Raw genomic sequence first — 24,274 nt, forward strand, 5'->3', positions numbered from 1 at the left:
TCATAAGGGACACCCATTGTTTCCCTCCCTTAAACGCCCTCTCATGTATGCCCCAATGTTTTCGTCGTCACATCCCTCGGTTCATGTGGAATGTCGGGTCTGTATGATTTATAAATAGCAGCTCCATCTCATCTTCTGCCTGACACGCTGCTGCTCCAGTGAGTCTCATAGTGGTGCGAGCAGCAGGAATGTGAAGATGGCTACAGATCTGGGAGAGCTACTGGTCCCGTACATGCCCACGATTAGAGTACCGAGGACTGGAGACAGGGTTTTCAAGAGCGAATGCGCGTTTTCCTTCGACTCTCCTGTGAGTATAATGTCATATACTTGATGCAAGAAGGTACAAAATACTGTGTGGATGGGCGCACACGTGAAGAGCTGCGTCAAGCGCGAGTGGCCACCATTCTCCAGCTGAACTTACGTGACAGCCTTCATAAATAATTAAATAACACGCTGATGTTTACATCTTTGCATTGGGACCAGGTCTGTTTTCTAGCATTAACGTTTTTCTTGATTCACATCTATAAGGGTATTTAAGAGGAATTATGAAAGCTGGATTGTAAGGTTCAAAGGCGTGTCAAAGCGATGATTATTTTTCTGTATTCGACACCTTCCCAAATACACAAGTAAGACTTGTTGAGATCCGTGCGTTGTGATAGTGTTTCTCCTTTGAGATAATATGGAGGGAGAGACATGATGCGTTTCTCGTGGAACTGGGATATCCCAAATCTACAGTAATAAACAGTAAGCGGTCATTCTCCACGAACTATAAAGGTAAACCAGATCAACGTGGGTCGTCAAACGTACACGTGACAATAATCATATCATTAAAAAAACACAAATATTGAGGACTAATGTTGTGAACATCTAACTCACAGCTGTAAAAGTTGTAAAGGTGACTCAGCTGTTTTGAGTTCGTCATGTCAGACTAAAAGACAGGTTATTTTTATACACTATCTGTTCAAGCTCGTGTGTCACCAGGAACAGTGACAGGTTTTTCAGTCTGGTGGGTCTTTAACTCACCACTCCCCAGTCCCTACACACACTCACAAACCCTATAACTTTGTTTTGATTTAGATTAACCTTAAGGTTATCAAACCTAAGGTGTTTGGTGTCTTTTGCTAGCAAAGGTCCTGACAATACATTATATTTAATTATGAGAAACCTGTATGTTTTAATGAACATATGAAGTAAATCTGGTCTAAAAAACTGTCGTGGTGTCATTGTAGAGGGTTTGTTAATATCGAAAAGTTATTCCAAGCCTCATGATACCATTTTAATACGTTCTTGTTTGTAGGCTTCTCTAATTTAAATCTTTTAGGGACTGTTGTTATTGTCCAGTCAAAGTTATATTTTGGACTTATTTTGTTCCTATTTAGCAGTTTTTTTATCATTACTCATCAAACTTTTGTCTATGTTATAGTAGTTTCAAACAGTCTGATTTAATCTGTAAATCCTGCATGTTTGAAACATATTTCAAAAACGTATGTCCAGTAAATCTGCCATGAGATTAAATATAATGAAATATCAAGTTATTTATGTACAGCTGTTTATGCTGTGATATTTAGCCTATGACAGTACATCATCATACTGTATTTGTCTAATAACATGATTTTGGTTTCATTTATAAAGGAATCAGAAGGAGGTCTCTATGTGTGTATGAATTCGTTCCTGGGTTTTGGAAGAGAACACGTGGAGAGACATTACCGTAAAACTGGACAGAGCGTCTACATGCACTTGAAACGACATGTGAAAGAGGTAAGAGGACAACAAGTCTTGTTTTTAGTTGGTTTGCAAATATACATTAGACAACTATTATATATTATGTGCCTCATTAAAAAAGTAAGTGACACTTCACTAAACTGTTTCTTGTGATCTTTAAAACTTTTGATCTGAAGGTATATGCTTAGGCCATCATGTTAGAAAATATTTTTGTGGACAGAAATGGAAATATGCCTACATTCATTTCTTTCATTACAAACAAACATGTATATAATTTGCATTATTTGGATTAAATGAATGAAAACAGCAGCAATAAGAGCCCATCATTGATAAGACTAGAATAGTAAAGACTCCTTCAATACTTGTTTAAAAAGCAGCCAGGGTAGTTCCTCAAAAAGTTGTTTGATAATATACAAAGAGTTTTTTTTGCTTATGCATTTTTAAATGGTTGAATATAACTGTTGTTGCGTCCCAATCAGCATACTATCTGTCCTAAATATTTTTCGAAAGTATAATTAGTATGTCCCAAATCGTAATATGTTGAAAAGAGTATTCCAAAGATTCCTGGATGGTCTACTACTTCCGGTAGAAATTTGTGGTGAAGAACGATACACACTCTAACGGCTGATATTACCCACAATTTACCGCGAGTAGGCAGAGTATATTAAATTACTGTGACAGTTATTGGCCAAAATATTGTCAATGAAACAACGGCCACTTCCTGTTAGTATGTCCCAGTGTGTGCATATTGTTTCACTTCACACTAAAATGTATATAGTTTTCCATTACAAAAAACATTACATACTTTTAGTTCAAAGTATAAGTAAGCGAATTGGAAAATAGCAATAATTCTGAATTAAAATCCCTGTGAACCAGAAGTTGCAATCTTTTTTACTTCCATATTCTGAAACATTAAGGAGTGAAAAGGAATTTCAAAGGAGAAAATTAGTGGGCGTGGCTTGCTTTTCTCACTGTGAATTGATTGGATGTATGTAAACAGCTTTTGCATTTTAAAAAAGGAAACGGCAGCAGACTGACTTGTTGAAGGGGAGGAGTTAACAGATGCTCCGCCCCAAGCCATCTAATTTACGTCATTTGAGATGGATAGTTATTTCAGGGAGGAAGTGCATTTTCAGATTTTAACTGAAGATTATGAGGGTACATGAATTTTAAAGAGAAAATGACACACATGGATAAGCTATTTAACATAAACGCTGCAATATTTCATGAAAAAATAAGAATAGGACTTCAAGTTTAAAAGTATAATTGGAAAAGTAAACTTATTGTTACGTATTCCTCCCAAAGAAACATTGATTAAGTACTAGTAATTTCTACAAATTTTACTGGATTTTTTAACTTTATGAGGTTATGTTTGTAACAAACTTGCTAACTGACAAAACCTGTTTTAATGCTGAAACTCTTGTAAAGGCTTGTAAAACCTGAAACCTTATTAAGAAACCAAGATAAAATTTGCTGTCCTTGTTTCTATCTTCTTCCCTAATATTTTTGTTAAATATGACACTCTTTTTGGTTCATTGTGAGCACAAAGGACTGTGCATGCTTTTTCGGCTGCTGGGGCTGTGAGTGCAGTCTGTTGAGTTCATTTCCTTTTGCTTTTTCTTCTTTTATCATGATGTCTGTTGATCTTTCTCTGGTTAAAAAATTCACCATCCCACACTGCCTTGACAGTTTTCTAGTAAGGGTGGAAAATTCAATTCAAAACACAGGTGTATGACTGTTGGATTGAGAAAGGATCTTAGAATATTGAAGGCTTGCGTAAGGAGTAAAAAATATGGGCTACACTAAAAGAAGGATTCTATGTATGTTCTGGATCTAGTACACTTACATTATCAATGTTTTGTTTTGTGGTATTTTTTATAATTTATGGAGAGTTCTGAATTTTGCATACTCTAGGTTTTTGCCACACTCTACATTGTGTTTTAAAGGTCTCCATAACACATTTTAGAAGCATTGCACATTTTCATAATACTGAAGGAGGTCTGTGGGATTTTGAAAGCTAAAAACAGTGAAGTCGTTGCCTGTGTTTCCAGACCGATGATGTGTTGTAGGCACTTATGAATGCTATCTTTTAAATCCTGTGGTGTGGAAGATTTCAGTACTATTTCAATTAATTCAATTAGCCTAATATGTTAGCCATTATGTTATGTTAGCCTACCCTCTATGAACTTTCTGTACTATTGTAATTTTAGGAAGAAATGACACGTCCCAGGTATTTACAGTATTTGCTGTAAAATGTTTTTTTCTTCATTATAAATAGTTTTATGTGGAAGACAAATGCTGTCTATAGATATTAAGTAAATAACCTGGAGTATTTCACCCTTCACATGATATGACAATAAGTGTAACATTACAACATTACAAGTGAATACATTTTGTTAAAATGTTTTAACGCAGTATTATAAATGTTGAGGTCTAAATAAAAAGTGATTTTACTTGGATCACTTAAGATGTTTTACAGCATTACCAATGCCTCCTTAACACAGTTAAATGATTTTACTCAAGTTGCTTGGACGGTATGATTATTCTTTTCTATTAATTATTATCACATCAGTTAGATTTGTGTGTAACATGATTCGGTAATATATAAATTAGTCACATTAGGGGCTTCAGAAGCTTTTGTGGATGCAATGTTACGCTAAGCTTTATTATAAGATGTTTCTTGCTGTTTATTACAGAAAGCCACAGGTGCTGCAGGGGGTGCCATACCAAGGAGGAGGAACGGAAAAGTATTTTTAGGTAAGTCTGTTCTGAAAGAATAAATAAAAACCATGTGTCGTAAAATAACAGTCATGTGATGGTATCTGAAATAATCTCGAATTTTTAAATTTAGTAATTTGGAACATTCCTGGCAGAGGCTAAATTTATCTAATTTATTTGTATACGCAGTTAGTAACTGTTCTAAATCTAATGTGCCAAATGCTTGCCCTGGCCTAATCTTCTGCTCTGAAGGGTTGGTTTACATTGGACGGCTATGCCTGTCAGCTGCTGTGCCCTATCAAACCCGCATGCTGACACACTTCTGCCATTAGAGAGATGACGTAGGAAGTGAGGAACCAGCAGGCCCTTCAGGCATCCAATCAATACTAACGCCTCCTCCTCTTTTATAGGGCCAGTCATTTAGTACCGTGATGCTTTGCCTAATCTGTCATTTAGATGACTCTGACTGTTCTATTAAGAATAATATGTTTGTCACTGGCTTGGAGCACATACAAATGTGTTGATCCTATCTTTTCTTTTTGTGCGTGACACAGTAGCGTATCCATGAGGGGGCCTGAGTATGTTTGAACCCTTTAAACGTCCGTAGTAAGTTGTGTCCGTGTATGAAGACGCTGCAAATACCTGTTCTGGAGTTAAAGGGATAGTTCAGCCAAAAACTCTGATTTGCCGTTTATTTACTCACCCTCAGGCCATCCGAGATGTAGGTGACATTTTTCCTTGAGTAGAACCATAAAGAAGATTGTTTGGTAAATCCACAGCCCTCTCTGCTTCATATAATGGTTATATATGAGTATATGGGGTCGGCCGTTCTAAGAGTTCCTAAAGCACATCATTCCAAAAGGCGGCTCCTGGCGACATGTTGACATTTCGTGAAGTGACTCGCTCGATATTTTCATAAATTTGAACGTCATTTTTAATAATATAAGCCATACTTTACAGCCTCAACACTCCCTTTCTGCAGGTGGCGCTAAACGTACCAGACGCTGGTATGCCATCTGCCACCAAATACTACAAGAAGAAGATTGCGATTGTGTGCAGAGGCTGCACATTACGGCTAATATTATTAAAAATGAAATTCAGTTTTTTGGAAAATATCAAACGATTCGCTTCATGAAACGTCAACATGTCGCCAGGAGCCGCTTTTTGGAATGATGTCCTTTAGGAACTCTTAGACAGGTGGACCCCATAGACTCCCATTATATGAAGCAGAGAGGGCTGCGGATTTACCAAAAAATCTTCTTTATGGTTCTACTCAAGAAAAAATGTCACCTATATCTCAGATGGCCTGAGGGTGAGTAAATAAAAGGCTAATTGGAGTTTTTGGCTGAACTATCCCTTTAACTTTAGATGCGAACTTCAGCCGATTTCCTGTGTGCAGGGAGTAGAGAGCAGTGAACATTGTGTAAGGATCATGTCAATCGGACCACAGTCTATTCATGGAGCGCTGGTGATCTTAATCAAGCGTGTTAAACGAGAGAGGCGCAAAATATGGGGGGACCCGAGGACCAGATTAAGAGCCGCTAGGCTATGTTTATGTTTGCTAAAACGGTGAAATGAGCTGTATAATACAGGTGTATCATATTAGTACTTATAAATATCTACATAGAAACCTATATGTATACATAATGGCCCCCTCATTTACAGACCCCCTCAAAAATAAAATTCTGATCAACATTACACCACTGGCTTGTCATTTCATAACTGAGTTATCAAATCTTACGTGTGAAATCAAATTTAAATAATAGCAATTCCTCAAATGAATCATAGATGGTGTCTTCTATTTTTGTGCTTTTTACTCCAAACTTGGTTTAATAGACTATGGTTATTTAGCAGACACTTATCCAAAGTGACCTACAAATGAGGAACATCAGAAATACTTTGTCAATAGTTAAAATAGATAATAATAATACGCAAATTTATGTGTATTTTCTTGAGACTAGCTTTGTGTGACCACATTGGGTTATTTTACGTTTCTTTCTATTTTAGTGGCATTAGTTAACCTGCATTGGCATATCTATAGTATGCAATCGCAAAAAAGATTTTGCGCGAATATTTTAAGTCATAGCAAAGTCCTGCCGTGTGACACATCTCCATTTTTTTTCTACTGATGGACACGTTTAATTGAGAGACTACGTGAAATATTGGTCTGTGACACTGCAGGACCATTTAAGTGAACCATAGAAATGGTGATAGTGGCAGAATTGAAAATAGTATTCACACCTTGTATCTTTATGTACTTTTAAACCTAAAGCTTTTTGTTGCAATTTGTTGCTGTCTTTGCAAGGCCTGTTTAACGATTAATCGCGATTACTCATGATTAATCACATCCAGAATAATTTATGTCTGTGCACTGTGCATATTTATTTTGTATTTATAAACAAATACATGTACACATACATGTTTATGTTTAGGAAATATTTGTATGTCTATATAATAAAAAATGTCATTTTTTCATTTTTAAATTAACTTTTTTTCTTAAATGTACATGTGTGTTTTTAAAAATACAAAATTAATACACACAGTGGACAGATATAAATGATGTGAACACAAACTTTTATTCTGGGTGCAATTAATTACGACTAATCGTTAAACAGACCGTTCATTGATTTGTATCCTCAACAGCTGTGTTTAAAGTTTATTTCATAAGTTGTTTGTTTATTAAGCCGTTGGGATGCTGTGAAGCATCTTCATAGTGTAGTAGGCTACTCCAGCCAGCCCTGGTTGACAAATAACTCTCTGCTTCCTTCCCTGAAGATTTAGAGCTTAACCGTGATTTTAACGGAGATGTTTATGAGTATGAAGACGAAGCCAAGCTTGTCATATTTCCAGACCACTTTGAGATCACTTTACCAAATATTGAGGAGTTACCCGCACTGGTTAGTGAGACCGCGTGCTCATGCGCTCTGTATGTGCATGCCAAAAGCCTGATCTGCCATTTGAGTTGCAGTGCTTGCCTGTTGAACATCACTGATTTGGGTTTTGGTCTGATTGTGAGTGATCTTATACTGTATTGCATATAGTTCCCATTGTGTGCGGTGATGATGTGGTGTGCTGGAACATCTTAACAGTACTTAGTTATAGTATCATACTAAATCTTTATTCAAATTAGATCCAAATTCTCAATATAATAGTTTTATTTTTTTGTGCAAATACCAGTTAGTTTGTGCACAAAGCATGATTTTGTTTTTTTGCTGTACATTACTCTCATCAGGCCAACAAAATATTAATGGATCATTGTATTTTTAGGACAAATGGGACAGATCTTAGACAATGACACTAGCATGCACAGGTTGTGCACTCTTGTTTTGCTGCTACATTTTTTTGTGAACTCTTATTTTATCAAAAATATATCCAAGTAAAAAATATGCACCAATGCTGTTGGTCAATTTCTCCAAATGAATTGATCTTATTTATATATTGATCAAATATATCAAATACACATGAAGTACAAATGCTTGTGGGCTAGACTACACAAAGATGCATACAGATACGTTTGCAGTTGCATGGTGTGAATACTGTTTCTTCCCTTATGTTTATTATTTATTTACTTACACTAACCTGTCTGCTCATCATACAGTTTTCAACTTTCCTTTATCATGTTAAACCATGAAGTAGCCATATGATGTTTTTAATATTCATATGTACCCCTATGTCCCTTTAATTTGCAGGTAACAATAGCCTGTGATGCAGTCCTAAATGCTCAATCACCTTATAAAAAACAGGAATCTGATTCTTGGGAAGAGAAAATCCAAGTATCCCGACATGCCAGAAGTCTCAGACAGCAGGAGAATGGGGTTCGGATTCCTCCAAGGTTGGTCATATGGACATATTGGTCAGAAGAGCAAATGGGTGATGTTTTGTGTTATATAAAATATCAATGTAATGATATCAAATGAAGGAAATTTTTTTATTTTAGGTAAAATGCTAAATTAGAGGTGTCATAATATACTGGTATTGACAATAACCGTGATATAAAAGATATTTATTGATATTGTGTTAATACTTTAATATTGTAAATAATTCAGTTACCATTTATAATTTTGCCGTAAAGGGATAGTTCACCCAAAAATTACAATTCTTTCATCATTTACTTACCTTCAAGTTGTTTCTAACCTGAATACATTTTGTTGTTCTATTAAAAGGTATGTGGAGGAATGTTAAATCAAACAGTTCTTGGCCACTATTGAATAGTAGTAGGAAAAATCTAATATGGGAGTCAATAGTGCCCCAGAACTGTGTAGTTTTCCACATTCTTTGGAATATCTTTTGTGTTTAACGGAGCAAAGCTATTTATTAAGGTTTGAAACAACATGAGTTAATGATTTCAGAATTTTCCTTTTTGGTGAACTGTTCCTTTAAGAGCCACAATGGTTAAAAACACTCTCTCTCCCTGCCTTTCTACATTCATATTTTGATTGTCCAAAAAAGAGAAAACACAAAATAAACTAAATGCTCCTTTAGTTGTCACTCGAGATAAAAGATCCAAAATATTTTGTGTTTTTCTTTTATTCGTGAATTTTGTGAACATTACCAAAATATTAGACAATACTCAGTCAGTCGTAGTCAGTCATTCCTTCTATTGATATATAGAAAATGGTCTCGACTTAATGATCTTTGCTTAAACTTAGTTAAAGAATCAATTTTTGAAAACAGTTTCCAGCATATGCTCAGTGGATTAGAGCAGGTAATAGATCCTCAGTGTCTCCTCTTCTGCCTGTTCATGTCTTCAATATGCTTTATGTCCCATTAGGGGCTGGAAGTGTGCCAAGTGTGAAATGAGAGAGAACCTGTGGCTAAACCTGACGGATGGTTCTGTCCTCTGTGGGAAATGGTTCTTTGATGGGAGTGGAGGCAACGGGCATGCCCTTGACCACTACAAAGAAAGCAACTTCCCCTTGGCAGTTAAACTGGACACAATCACCCCAGATGGAGCAGGTACGTGACGTGACAATGACAAGCGTATCACATACGTCACATTTTTGCAAGCTCGACCATTTTTATGGAGCAAACGTTTAATGGAGGTTTCGTCTTCTCTTTCGCAGATGTTTATTCCTTCGATGAAGAAGAAGCAGTTCTCGATCCTCAGATATCAGAACATTTGTTACACTTCGGAATAGATATGGTGCAGATGCAAAGGGTAAGTTTTGGGAGTTGTCTGGTCATTTTACTGATTTGCTTTATTTGTATCAGTTCATAACATCAAAAGACTTCACGTGACCTTATCTTTCTCTGTCTTCTCAAATATCTGTGTGTCCTTTGCAGAATGAAAATGGACATCACACAGACAACCACATACAGCCACGTGTAAGTGACTGGGAAGTGGCTCAGGAGGTGGGGCTAAAGTTAAAGCCTGTGTATGGCTCAGGATATACGGGCATGAAAAACCTGGGTAACAGCTGTTACCTGAGCACCACTATGCAAGTGCTGTTCAGTATTCCAGAATTCCAGAGAGCGTGAGTACCATAAATTCTTCTTAAAGCGCAGCTCTCTTAATACTTCGTACTAATGATATTGGGTCAGACAAGAAGCCTGTCTGGCCAAGGTCTTTACTAGCAGGTTTATTGTGCTAAACCATACTTTTTTCTATGTGTATATCACAGGTATGTTGGCAATCTACAAAGAATATTTGATTACTCACCCCTTGATCCAACTCAGGACTTCAACACACAGATGTAAGTGTTTTTATATTGAACATCAATATTCTTTATATTGTTATATGTTTGATTGTAAACATGACACATCATTTATAATTCATGTGTCTTGGTTTTCTTTCTAATATATTCTCAACAAATAAATAGTTCTGAGCTCTGTGAATTTCATGACTACTTATACAACAGTATTGCACTGTGTATTATTATAGAGGCATCTCTTTAGGAATGATGATTTTCTTTGTTTTCAAGTGCGAAACTAGGCCATGGACTTCTCTCAGGCCAGTACTCTAAACCTCCACTGAAATCAGAACTCATTGAACAGGTGATGAAAGAAGAATACAAGGTATTTGAATTGGTCTGTCTTGCATGATATTTGTCTCAGTTAGCTTTACATAACTAAGTTTATTCTAACAGTTCAGCATCCCTTTGGATGCTAGTTTGTTTTGGTTGAAAGACCTAAGTGTCCTGTTGTATACTTGAAATATACTTGACATATTACTCAAGCAAAATGTGTTGCGCAAAGACGCTCTTGAATGCGCAAAGACGCTCTTGAATGCGCAGAGACGCTCTTGAATGCGCAGAGACGCTCTTGAATGCGCAAAGTCACTCTTGAATGCGCAAAGACGGTCTTGAATGCGCAGAGACGCTCTTGAATGCGCAGAGATGCTCTTGAATGCGCAGAGACGCTCTTGAATGCGCAGAGACGCTCTTGAATGCGCAGAGACGCTCTTGAATGCGCAGAGACGCTCTTGAATGCGCAGAGACGCTCTTGAATGCGCAGAGACGCTCTTGAATGCGCAGAGACGCTCTTGAATGCGCAGAGACGCTCTTGAATGCACAAAGACGCTCTTGAATGCACAAAGACGCTCTTGAATGCAGAAATCCAGATTTCGTAGACGACAGTTTGTTGGCTTATTATTGCAGTGTTCGATTATTCGGTGACCCTGAAGATCATTGTATCATTTGTTTTTTTCTCTGCAGCAGCAGCAAAAGGGGATTTCACCTAAGATGTTCAAAGCCCTGGTCAGTAAGGGACACCCGGAATTCTCTTCCAACCGACAACAAGATGCACATGAATTCTTCCTGCACTTAATAAATCTTGTGGAGGTATGTATATGTTTTTTCCTTGTAAATTTGTAAAGCTTCAGTCGATTACCTACAAATTACAAATGTTCTTATTTACTCACTTTCCAAAAATTGTGTGACTTTGTTGTATCTAAAAAACAAAATCATACTAAAGGTCTTTCCACATGCAGTTCGAAATTTTCGAATGTGTTTTTTCGTATTTGGCTCTGGTTTGTACATTGTCTCTGAATTGTTAAAAAGTCCACTCAAAAGACTTGACGTATGCGGAAAATGCAGAAAATAGAACTCGGTCCGAATGTTTTTATGACAGACGAAAATATCTGATGCAGTGTGTAAATGTGATTGACACAGCATGAGGTCGTATTCATTTTTAACGTGTGGAAACTTCGGGCACAAATTTCAGACTCAATGTTCAATAGCCTTTATTCTGACACTTTTTTGATGTTAAGGAATGAAAGTAAACATGCACTGATTTAGTTACAAATAGAATTGAGTTAAATTCACTCACACAAACTTCAGTCTTAATATACACCACTTTTATTTACTTTTTGTTTTATTGCACTCGGTTGTTAATTGTATGAGAAAAAATTTCATTGATAAAGACAATAAAGTAATAATGGACCTTTTTCACGTTTCCAGGTTTCTATAAACTTTTATAGCCATTGATGGGAGGCACCACAAATATATTTTTTTGCATTCCCATTTGCTCAAATAGCCAAAGTAAAACATTCAACAAAATAAAAAAAATAGAGAGAGTCTGATAACGGCAGTCAAAAGACGGAATGTTGTCAAATTTATTGTGACATCCATTGACGCTTGAGGAAACACCCTTGCATTAGCGTTAACTGATTTTTGTAATTTTTTGCAAAGGTAATATAATACAAAGTATAGTGTAATAAACGTACATACATAAAAAAATGAAATTATCTACAACTTTGGAGGATTTACGATGCTGATGACCGTTGAACACCTCATCACAGTCTTGTGAAAAAGGCCAATCTTCAGCTCTAGTGGGATGTTAACTATTGTTAGTCACAGAGTTCAACTCAAAAATTGGTTCCGTCCAATTCGAGAATATATAGTTATAATGATATGAATGAATAATAATATCAAATATTCACATGTTGTGTTCCACTTAACAAGTCATTCAGGGTTAAGACAACATGGTGATAATTTGCATAATTTACATAATTTGAGAGATCTTAATGATCTGCCTTTAAACACGGGTTTCTAGGGTTTGGCTGAAATCTCCCAGACATGTTTGTAGACTTTGAGTCTGGACAGCGAGCTCTTGTTTCGTTAGACACTTTCGACTGCACTCTCTACTCCTCTGCTGGCAGACACACTTGTGGTCTGAAGTGACTTTCTCAACTGAGTTAAATTTAGATACCCCTATCAGTTACAGAGGGCAGATAATGCTTCCTGTTACCTTCCCCTGCTTGGGATGTGTCCAGAATGAAAGCCGTTGCCTTCCCTGACACTTTGAAATGGCTCGAAAACAAACAAAGGTGCCATGCTGTACTATGTTAAAACCAACATGAAATGGCATTCGCAACCCATTTAACTTTGAAAATGTGACGTATTCCTGTTGGAATATTTCACATAAAAAGATTCTAGTGTGGGTCTCAGTTTTAGTCGTCGGGTATTAATTTGATTGTGAAAAGTGGTTTCAATGTGACATCATGAAATGTGATCATATTAAAAATGATATTGAAAATGACTGCTCAATGACGTGAGCCTAATAGGAAAGTCGTTTTAGCTGGCGCAGAACAGGTTATTTGAATTTGATGACGAATTTATTTTTATGAAATAACATAAAATGCACAGATAAAAACATGCACAACTGTCAATATATTAAGACTTTGTTTATATAATATTAAGGGCTTTAAGAGGCAAAACGGATCAAAATCTAAAATTGGGGAACATTTGCTTTGCATGATTGCACACTACATAAAAATGTGCTATTATATTTTAAGTACATGCAGGCCATATTCCCTCTAAATGCTTCATGCTCATAAATGTGGGCCGCTTTATTTGATTCTGCCTTCAGCTGTGCCTTGTGTAAAATAGCACAAGCGCTGTGAACAGTGATGGGACCTTACAGTGCATTTCTACCTCCTCAGCAAGTTTGTTTTCTGTTTAGGGCTCTCTGGTATATTTCTGTATGGCCTCAAAATAGTGGAACTGCTTCAGGATGACCTTGTTGATCTAAATTATGGACTTACTCTTTACTGCCTCTCGAACGGCCTGAATTTAAAGAGAGCTCTGTAGAAAATTGGAGTTGTTGAACAAGTGTTATTGTGATTTTATCATTAGGTCATTGGTTTATGGCTAAAATTCACTACAAGACTTTTGATCAGATTTTGCCCAGATTTTGAGTGTGGACTCAAGTCTGTGCCAGTCTGCAGATTTGATAAGTTAGTGTGTTTCTATCTTGAACTGCAATTGTATGATGTCTAGTTTTAAAAACGTTGTTCAGATTTTAAAAGTGTATTCAAGCCATTACTTGTTTTAAGCGACTTTACAATACTTTCATTCTACATGAGTCATTCTGTTTTGTTATTTTGACAGTTCACTTTCATTGTATGGCAGAATGTCATGTGTCTACATGAAATCAATATTGAAGTTTTTGAGAATTTAGCACAAATAAGTTTGTTCATTAAAGACACACTATCCCTTTAAGGCAATTTCAGGCAACACCGTTCTCAATTATAAAAGAGAAAGGCTGAATAACCCTGGGCCAGTGACAAACCCACAACCCTAAAGCACAACAACGATATGTCTGTAGAAAATGTAACTTGACATAGATTATTGAATGTATATATTGTCATGTCCAGAGGAACAGCAATGGCACCGAGAACCCCAGCGACGTTTTTCGTTTCATAGTGGAGGATCGTGTGCAGTGCTGTCAGACACAGAAGGTGCGGTACATGCAGAGAGTCGACTACCTTATGCAACTTCCTGTACCCTTTGAGGCCGCCAGCAACAGAGGTAATACATTCTACAGTTCGGTTTCCAAATAATTGTTACATTGTTAATACTTTGGCCTTAAATTAGATATTGCATCAGAATAACTTTATACAGAGTTTGAGGTGTTTTATGGAATCCAGGGTGATAGACATAATGGTGATGTCACTTTTACAGAGGAGCTAATAGCATATGAGAGTAAGCGGAAGGAAGCAGAGGAGAACATGCGGCCCCTTCCAGAGCCCGTGAGGGCCCGGATCCCTTTCACTGCTTGTCTGCAAGCCTTCACAGAGCCTGAAAATGTTCCAGACTTCTGGAGCTCAGCACTACAAGCCAAGTCAGCCGGAGTGAAGTAAGCAGGGTTCTGGTCCAAGACCTTATGAAGGATATTCTGTCATCATTTACTCACCCTGTTGTCATTTTAAACCTGTGTGATTTTCTTTCTTATGCAAAACAAAGAAGATATATTGAAAAATGTTGGTAACCAAAAACCCTTGGTCCCCATTGACTTCTATTGTATGGAGATTAGACCAATGCAAGTCAATGGTTTTCTGTAACTAACATTTTTCAAAATATCTTCTTTTGTGTTCTGCAGAAGAAAGCCATTCATACAGGTTTAAAATGACAAGAGGGCGTGTAATATAATGACTTTCATTTTGAAGGTGAACTATCCTTTTTATTTGATATGGTATTTACCAGTTACTAAGCTTTGATGATATCTAAAGTGCATATTTTCCATACCTAAGAAATAACGTTGAGGTGTGTTTCCCACTGAAATATTGTATCTTTCTCAATCCTCAGGACGTCTCGTTTTGCATCTTTCCCTGAGTACATGGTGGTACAAATGAAGAAGTTCACATTTGGTGTAGACTGGGTGCCCAAAAAGTTAGGTTTGTGAATTTTGGTTGTCGTCACATTTTTGTGGTTACATTCACTAATTGCTGACCATAGCATGCAATATTTTTATCCCAGCATCTGTCAAAACATGTTTAGTGATTGATGATGTTTCTTGTTTATCATCTGCGTTAGCCTTTCACAAGTTCTCTTGTGCAATTCAGATCGGCACATGTTATGCGTGTTGAGCAATGCATGATGACTGGTCACTTCAGAAGAGAATAGCTTTGCAAGGTGTGAGTTTGTTCAGCAGATCTTTTGACCAGCAGAGGGTACTGTAACACTGATTTGTTGGTCACTAGCTGAGAAAATTCTGGTATCAGTGCAGGGTTTTAGCAAAGTTATTTTGGCTGAAGTGTAAGTGTAGTCTTGGAAATAAATAAACATGTGTTCAGATTTTTGTAAGGCATCTTTTGAATCCATCACATCTTTTTATGTGCGGTCTATGCAGATATTTCTGTAGATGTACCGGATTTCCTTGACTTGAATCGTCTGCGGGCGACAGGGCTACAGCCGGGTGAAGAGGAACTGCCTGAGCTCACACCTCCCATTGTCATTCCTGAAGATACCAGAGGTGAGAATATCATGCATGAATGTCTTGTATGTGTCTTTTTTTGAAAATCTGTAGTTTTCTTAAGTTTAAATTTTTACGAATAGTACTTTTGTGTTATTGGATATTGGAATAGTCAGATTGTAACCTCAAAATTGAAAAAGAGTCCGGGCAAATTTATTAAACCACGGAAGATACAGATGATAGGTTGATCCCTAAACGGTTTGCACCTTTTTGCACTTTGTTACTTTTGTCCTCTGTAAAATATATAAATGCAATTTGTTAGGTGCAGATCCATTGTTTCTTTCACACATTTGGTACATGCCAAAGTAATATGTTTTTAGGACAATATTGCAAAAATATGTAAATAGGATATAATGTGGCTCCAAAAAGTATTTGGGAATCTGAGCCACACTTATATAAGTAACAAACATATACATTTATATTTAAAAATAATTTATATCATGCATAAATATAACCAGAGGCGAACCTACATTAAGTGGGGGCCCAAGGCGAAATTATTCAATGACACCCTTCTGACATTTTTTTGTGAATATTTATTTGTCTTCAAAATAGATAAAATAAAAATAAAGTCGAAACACATGTGATAACAAATGTCAATGCCTATATATTTATGAAATATTATCAATTCATTGAAAATTAAGAAATGCTCCTATAAAGATATGGTTAGCATCAATTTTGTTTGACACTTTTCTACTCCAGTCTTATTAATTTAAATTAAATGTATTATCTTAATGAATATAAATGTATCTGCGTCTTCCCTTTAACGTTAAGTTTAACAAGCTTTATTATTCAAAGGGACAACCCAAGCACAAATCCCTCTAATAAATGTCACAATCTGCTGCTGGGTCAGTATTTATCAGTAAGGAATGTTTTTCTTTAATTGCCATCGACTCTTATTCGAGTTCTTTCATTGCCAACACTTTATACAAGTGCTGTCCATCACTTCTGTGTGCATCTAATGACACATACAGATTTTTTTTTAAATCACAATGAATATAGCATCAGGATCGTTTTCTAAAGTATGCCTTCATGGATGTGATGGAGGTAAACAACTATATAGTGTGTTAATGAGACTTTACAGTCGATGGGAAATTTCATTTGATTTATATATATAATATTTTATATTGCATCAAATCAAATGGCTGTTTTAATGAATTGTTGCACAAGCACTTTTATAGCAAATATACATTTTATTGATAAGATCTAAAAGAAAGTTGATTCAAAAGTATTTGGTCTCTTGCTGGTTGTCAAACTGTCCATTGTCTTTCTTTGTAATAACTGAAATCTTTTTTTTCCATTCAGGCAGTTTAACAAACAATTCTTTGGAACGTAAGTGTCAATACATCAAGACAGAAAAAATGTGTATTCACGTATTCCAGCTGTATTTATTTGACATGGGCCTGCTTCCATGTTCCCCAGCTACAGAGATAGATGAATCATCTGTGATGCAGTTGGCAGAGATGGGTTTCCCCCTGGAAGCGTGTCGGAAGGCGGTGTACTACACTGGGAATATGGGAGCAGAGATGGCCTTTAACTGGATTATAGCACACATGGAAGAGCCAGGTAGGACCATATATCTTGAGATAACCACCCGACATTTGAAGAACAGCTTATCTTTGCCGTAGGTGTTCTGTATAAAATTAATATCATTTGAAATATGAAAAAGTTACAACAATACACAAAATACAACAATATACATGCTGTTATCCTAAGGACCCGTATATTTGAACCGCCATCCATGTCGCCTTGAAGATTAATAAGCAGACGAGGTCTGGTGCGCTTTGTGAAGCTCATTATTTGGGTTGATGCCACGGGGGAATATTTCATGTTTGGAATATGCCTGCTAGCTGTGGTCTAAAATGAACATCTGTGACGTAAACCGTTGCGTATTTCCACTGACGTACTTTAAGCAAAATCATTAATCTAGCAATTTATCTAGGTTGCTTTATAATACTGGACTGTCATCGTGTTGTTTCATTATCTACAAGATTTACACTTGTTTACACTTACACAGGTTGTGTTTTAAAGACTTCAATATGACATCTTTGTCAACGTGCTTCTTACTAAACACAATTCTCAGATGTTAGCATCACCTGTGAGCCGGGATTTCTGTACTCATCTCTTTCCTGCCCTAGTTAAGCAGCCACCTGAGATCATACACGCGCACACACACACACACACACACACACACACACACAAGCAGAGTCCCTAGTGGTCTGAACCCCATTAGCTTTGCATCTCCTAGACTTGTGTAGCTTACATCTGTTCCACAAAAACAGCTGGACCTGTTTCAATATGACAGTGGTTATTCATATAGTGTACACTGATGTATTTATTAATTGTCCTAAACTTCGGAGGTGATATTAAAAGACACCTATAGAATCTCAACCTGTATTGTTTATGTCAAAAAGTATTCTGATATTTTAGGCTTTATTGTATTTTTGTTGTTAAATGGATCAGAATTTACTGGTTCGTTAGATGATGTAAACAGACAGTGTGAAGAAACAGATCACATGGTTGGTGATCATTTGAATTTGTCCATCATGGTATTCTAGGTAATTAGTTTGTTTCATATTTGTTTGCCCATACAATAGAAGTGAATGGGTACCGCCGTGGTTCGGCTACCAACATTCTTTAAAATATCTTCTTTTGTTTTTTGCAGAAGAAAGAAAGTCATACAGGTTTGAGTCCATATAATCCATATTTGCTCTCCAACAGAACATATTGCCTGTTTTCTGTTGTTCAAATCTTAAACGTGTTCAATTATATTAGTTAATTAATGATTTTTTTTTCAAAACTCGTCATTTCACGACAAATGAAATTATGAAAAATGAATTATCCATCCATCCATCCATTTTCTACCGCTTATCCGAACTACCTCGGGTCACGGGGAGCCTGTGCCTATCTCAGGAGTCATCGGGCATCAAGGCAGGATACACCCTGGATGGAGTGAAAATGAATTATAATGAAGGAAATTAATTACATTCTATAAAAGGAATGTTTGTAGTATCTGAGTAGTTGTTGAATTACCAAATATATTACGCTCTGTTTGCGCTTATTGAGAACCGTCTTTATTGAAAACTGATAGCACATAACACCTGCTACTGTTTGCATCCACAGACCTCTTTGATTCACACCGAATGTGTTCCATTCTTGAATCCAAAGAACACCCAGAAAGTGAAACAAAGTAAAGAAGAATAGAGAGGATGTCAAGATGAAGATGAACTATTATTCATCTTTGTATAATATAGTTAATAGAGGCTAATCCTCATGTGTACTATAACACCATATATAAACAATACATCTACACCTGTCTATAGGCTGTTGATCAATGAAATGAAGAGAAAGCATATATTATATTGAGCAATGTTTTGTTATGTCTATACAGTACATTTATCTGCCATAATAACATCATAATGTCTTTGAATTGTCTTCATTTGGTGTTTTTTCCAAACAAATATTGATGTAACTAACATGTGTGAATTTGATTAAAATTGATTGACGGCTCCTGTAATAACAGGTTGTAAGTGTGACGAAAAACATGTCTCTCATGACTCTTGTAGATTTTGCTGAGCCTTTGGCAATACCCACATACATGGAAGCAGACCTGCCGAGCCCCAGCCTTCCTGCCGTCAGCACACTAGACAACCAGCCTCCAGAAGAGAGCATTGCCATCCTCACCTCCATGGGCTTCCCCAGGCATCACACCATCAAAGCTCTCAAAGCCACAGTGAGTGATCTGTCTGGAATCATTTCCCATCTGTGTCACCTGCTCTGTCACGATAATATAATATTATTATTATACAAAGTACTGCAGTTTGAGGAGGATTTGATTTGTGGGTAAATATAAGCAATGTACTCATCCCTGCGATTCTTTAAACTAATTTGTTCCATAGAACATAAAAGTACACATTTTATATTTAAAGCGCCATAACAGCATTCCAAAAATGTTGTATATGCATTGTTTTAAAGTCTTCTGGAGTCATGTGATGAATGGACACATTTCCATTCACTATTATTGATAATATGCTAATCTTAACCATAATAAAGCTTTTTACAATATTGTATCATATTTATTTTCTGTGCCATAAATAAAATAACACCACACAGGTTTCTGGAAAAAGACAAAAAGGTGTGTAAATAATGAGTACATATATTGTGTGTATTCAACTACATTTAACTCTTAAACAGGTCAGTTATTTTGGCACAGAGTTATTAATGTAGTCCCACACGACCATGCAAAACAACTCCCAACGAGTCAGCATTAGTTCTGGCTCTGGACTCTCTCTGGACAAGCATGGATTACAGAAGCCATTTATGCTGTTGAGCTTGTCTGACCTACATGTTCTCTTAATGTAGTTTTGAAAGTTCATAGATGTTTACAGTTGAAGGAAAATTGATTTATAATGGCCAGTGTTTTTCAGAGATGACTGTTTCTAAAATTGTCTTTAATCACTTGGCTAACAAAATTGAATTCCTATTCTTTTGTGGTTCTATATAAATTTGTTATTCCAAAATGATAACTTGAAATATACGCATATGATTATATATGATATTAGATATCATCTATTTACAGACTTACACTTATGAAATATTATTATAACTAATAAGATGTGTTTCCAAATGAGGACCAATATTTATAATATTTCATATTGTCTTACTGTGTTGTAGATCTCGTGTTGTTGTTGTTGTTGTTGTTTTTCATGTGTGTTATGGTAGCACATATGTGTAGGCTCTAAAGCAGCCAATAATAGCTCAGTAACAAGTGGACATCTTCCCCCTACGGGTCTCACGTTTGGCTAGGAAAAACAAGAGTGTCAGATTTGCTTTCTGTGAATCATGGCGCTATTTCAGATACGTGCCCAAATGAATATTGTGACCACAGTATAAGTCATTATAATATAACTTCATTAAAATATTAAAACTATATAAAATAGCTTTCTCCTGAGGACAAAATATATTGCTATTAAGTGTTTTCTTGTGAATTTAAAACTTGGTGTTTTTTGTATTAAAGCTGTAATCTGTAGCTTTTGCCTTTGTATCGTCATCGCTGTTGCATAAAATCACTATTTTTTTACATGCTGAAATTTCCTACTAAATTGTACCTGACAGCTCAAATTATAAATCCCTTTTTTTCAGCTTATCACGGCCTATCAGGGTGAAATAAGTTTGAAATTTTTTTGAACAAATTTGATTATGTACATCCTCAACAGATTTTTGTTCGTTTTAACCCCAAATAGTTAAAGATTGCAGCTTTATGCAGTTGCAGCATACGAAATTTGATCTGCGTATTAAGAACTCATTTACTCCGATGCCAATGTGTTTTGCCTCCAGATATTGGAAGGTTTTTATGATGTCATATTTTTTCAGCCAATCAGATGTCTGCTTCTTCTCTGACCACAGAATAACAATTTGGAACGAGCTCTTGATTGGATATTCACCCACCCGGACTGTGGGGATGAAAGCGAGGCTATGTCAGACACACCAGACACAGAACCAAACGATAACAGCTTCTCGAATGCCAACGCCAACAGCGACTCCTTACTGAGCCCAGATGAGGAGGTGTCCAGTCCCCGTGTCAGAGACGGCCCCGGGCGTGAGTTGAAAAACATACTGCATTGAAAAACAAGGGTGAACACATAATATTAAAAGTAACAAGATCTGTTTTTTGTGTTTTTTTATCATATTAAAGGTTACGAACTGTTTGCCTTCATCAGTCATATGGGAACATCAACAATGTCCGGCCATTATGTTTGTCATATCAAAAAAGAGGGAAGGTATGCTGATCTTGATATATTACTCATTTATTATGTTATATATGTATGTTTTGCTAATGTGTTTGGATGCAAACCCCTAAAGTCATGGACTGATTGATGAGAGGATCCAAAGAACAACAGGCCCCATTTATAAATTCTATGTTTATGCGTAACACCAGTGTGTATCTCCAAGCGAAATTGTAGATTTATCAGTAAATTTGTACATCAACTCCTTATACATTCTTAAAAAGATTTACAGTTAGAATATGTATTGTGTTTCAACTGGTTTTAAGGATGCCACACATTACTTTGGAGGAATCTTACTCCACTACATTTTATTAAAAAAAAGTTTTTTACCTTTCAATACTTGAAGGTACAGTCAGCCAAAAATCTTTATTTACTCACTCTCGAGTTGTTCCAAATCTGTATAAACGTCTTTGTTCTGATGAACACGGACAAATATTGGGAAAAATGCTTGTAACCAAAAACCAAACCATTGACTACTATAGTTGGAAAAATTACAATGGTAGTGAAAAGTGCCCATGATCCGTTCTGTTGTGTTCATCAAATGTATAAAAATAATGTCTGGTAGTCAATGATGGCCAAGAACTGTTTGGTTACAAGCATTCTTCCAAATATCTTTCTCTGTGTTTATCAGAACAAAGACATTTATACAGATTTGGACTGTGTGTGACTAAATAAAGACATTTTGGGTGAACTTTTCCTTTACGTATATTAAAATCTATTTATTTTCTTTACTTAAGTGTTTTAAACATTTAAACAAAACCTAAAACACAAAAAAGTACAAGGTTTTTAATACACACAAGTACTGTATTAAAGGTAAGAAAAAAACATCTAAAAATGTATTTATGAAATGTAGTGAGAAGTGCATTTTTTCTGTGCATAAATGCGCAACTCACAGTTATCAGTCAATGGAATTATATTGGAGTCAACCCTAGAATTTTTTACTTCTTTCATCATTTTTGGGGTCTTTTATCATCCCTAGATGGCTGATTTACAATGACCACAAAGTGTGTTTGTCCGAGAGGCCTCCTAAAGACTTGGGCTACATATACTTTTACCGGCGCCTGTCAAGCTGCTAGATCTGGACCATCATAGCCTTTATGCACAGCCATAAGGCAAGAGAGATGTGGAGTACCACTTACACTGCTGGAAACATCTGTAAAAATGAGAGAGAACCTTCCAGTCCCTGCCAGGACCTGCACAGGCGCTCATCACACGGAAACGATCAAGCAAGGAACCGAATGTGTTTTGTTGTCTGTAGGTTATTCGTTTGTTTATGTTGTGTCTGCTGTATTGATACAGTGGGGTGTGTGCAATTTTAGGTACGGAAATTATGAATTTCCTAATATATTTACAAGTAATTTCTTATATTTCTCTTTTAATATGTTGAGCTCCTGTGCCAGTATTTTCAAGCCATGCTTTGGAAAATACAACGTGTGCCTGCATTAAGAAATTATTACTGCCGTTTTAGACGAATGTACACGATTCAGCGCCATTTGAGGAACCCAGTTGTTAAAGATGTATTCAAAAATTATAGGAATAGATTTCAAAAACCTCTGACTATACTTTTGATTCATGGCCGTACACAATGAAGATGGAGATTTTCCTTTGTGGTCCTTTAATCCATGTCGGGTGTTCATGTGTTGCAATTCGATATTTGCTAGATATACAGTGTATTCTAGCATTAGGAATTCATCCATATATGCACCAACATCGAGCTGGCTTATTGTCCCCAGAAGCATTTTTTAAATCTCTTTGGTTCATAGGGTTATTGTTTTTCTTTTGGTCTAGCTTCCAGTCAATCGGTGATAATAATAATGCACCAAAATCACATATTCATGCAACATTCAAGTGCTTTACTTTTACCCTCAGCAGTTTAAAGACTGGGATCAATTTCAATTGAGTCTCAGTTTAAAAGAATGTAAAACCATTTCTTTTTTGTACTTAAGCAATATTTTATAACAAATAGATTTACAGATAGATCTCAAATGTATGTATTATTCTGGTACTGTGTTACCAACCTGCTGTCAAGCTTTATATCTGACAAACTTGGCCAAGCATCCATCATTCTCAACGATTTATTGAGTGACAGTTTCATAAACCCTGGACGTGGCACGTATCCTTTAAAGTTTTATATTTCATTCATGTTTTGTTACATTTTCTCGCTCAGGCTCATCTCAATGCGTTTCATCTGAACATTGCACAAACTGTTGTCATGTGGACTGTACCCTGTCATGATTCTTTACATTCTTTGTCTGTATCATTCGTTTTCTTTATTTGCTTGCCCATCCGAGGCTGCATATCGGGTCCTCTCTCTCTCTTTCTCACTTGCTCTTTTCTCTATTCTCTATTCCGCTTTGTCGGGTGTGAAAGTGGATCCTTTTACCCCACCTTTCTCAAACATGGCTTGATATTATCACTACGTGCACTAAAACTCGGAGGTTAGTCAGTTGACATTTTGCAATATTACTGATCTTTAGCGGGTTCTATTTTTCATGGAACTGAAGGTCATGCGGTACGTTTTTATCGTTGATCTTTTGCAAAAGTGTGCCAATTCTGCAGCTATCTTACAAACTTGCCCACTTTGTTTGATGTAAGTTGTTTTTTAATAGATTTTCTGATGCGCGTATTGTTCACAACCATAGCATATGTAGGTGAACTGGTTCCAAAATCTGTTCAAACATACTTGTGACTCAGAATGTTTGGATTGTTCAATAAAGTTCACAGTTGTTTAACGGTGCTGTTTTCGTATTTGAATTCAACCGTGGAATATTCGCTTTAGAGCGTCTCAAAAAAGATCTAAATAACAGATAAATACACACATGGAATTTTGATCGATAGAAATAAACAGACATACAAAA

At 36.3% G+C, this 24,274-nt stretch overlaps 1 protein-coding gene across 2 annotated transcripts; it reads left to right on the forward strand.

The window, feature by feature from the left end:
* Window positions 1-64: 64 nt before the first annotated feature.
* usp13 (ubiquitin specific peptidase 13) lies at window positions 65-24,148 on the forward strand. 2 transcript variants are annotated; one of them, XM_056751508.1, is made up of 21 exons: window positions 65-307; window positions 1,633-1,758; window positions 4,419-4,479; window positions 7,216-7,337; window positions 8,130-8,272; window positions 9,212-9,396; window positions 9,504-9,598; window positions 9,724-9,914; window positions 10,062-10,133; window positions 10,362-10,455; window positions 11,097-11,219; window positions 14,036-14,189; window positions 14,343-14,517; window positions 14,967-15,055; window positions 15,511-15,633; window positions 16,936-16,962; window positions 17,053-17,196; window positions 19,197-19,363; window positions 21,037-21,229; window positions 21,326-21,410; window positions 22,396-24,148. In XM_056751508.1, exons 1-21 carry the CDS (start codon window positions 197-199, stop codon window positions 22,490-22,492), a joined length of 2,577 nt encoding a protein of 858 aa, XP_056607486.1. In that variant the 5' UTR covers window positions 65-196; the 3' UTR covers window positions 22,493-24,148. The 2 variants fall into 2 exon arrangements, with proteins under 2 accessions (XP_056607486.1, XP_056607485.1); XM_056751507.1 differs by having other exon boundaries at window positions 66-307; window positions 11,094-11,219.
* Window positions 24,149-24,274: the final 126 nt, after the last annotated feature.

Source organism: Triplophysa dalaica, chromosome 6 (genome assembly GCF_015846415.1).
Source record: "Triplophysa dalaica isolate WHDGS20190420 chromosome 6, ASM1584641v1, whole genome shotgun sequence".
Classification (NCBI taxonomy): domain Eukaryota; kingdom Metazoa; phylum Chordata; class Actinopteri; order Cypriniformes; family Nemacheilidae; genus Triplophysa; species Triplophysa dalaica.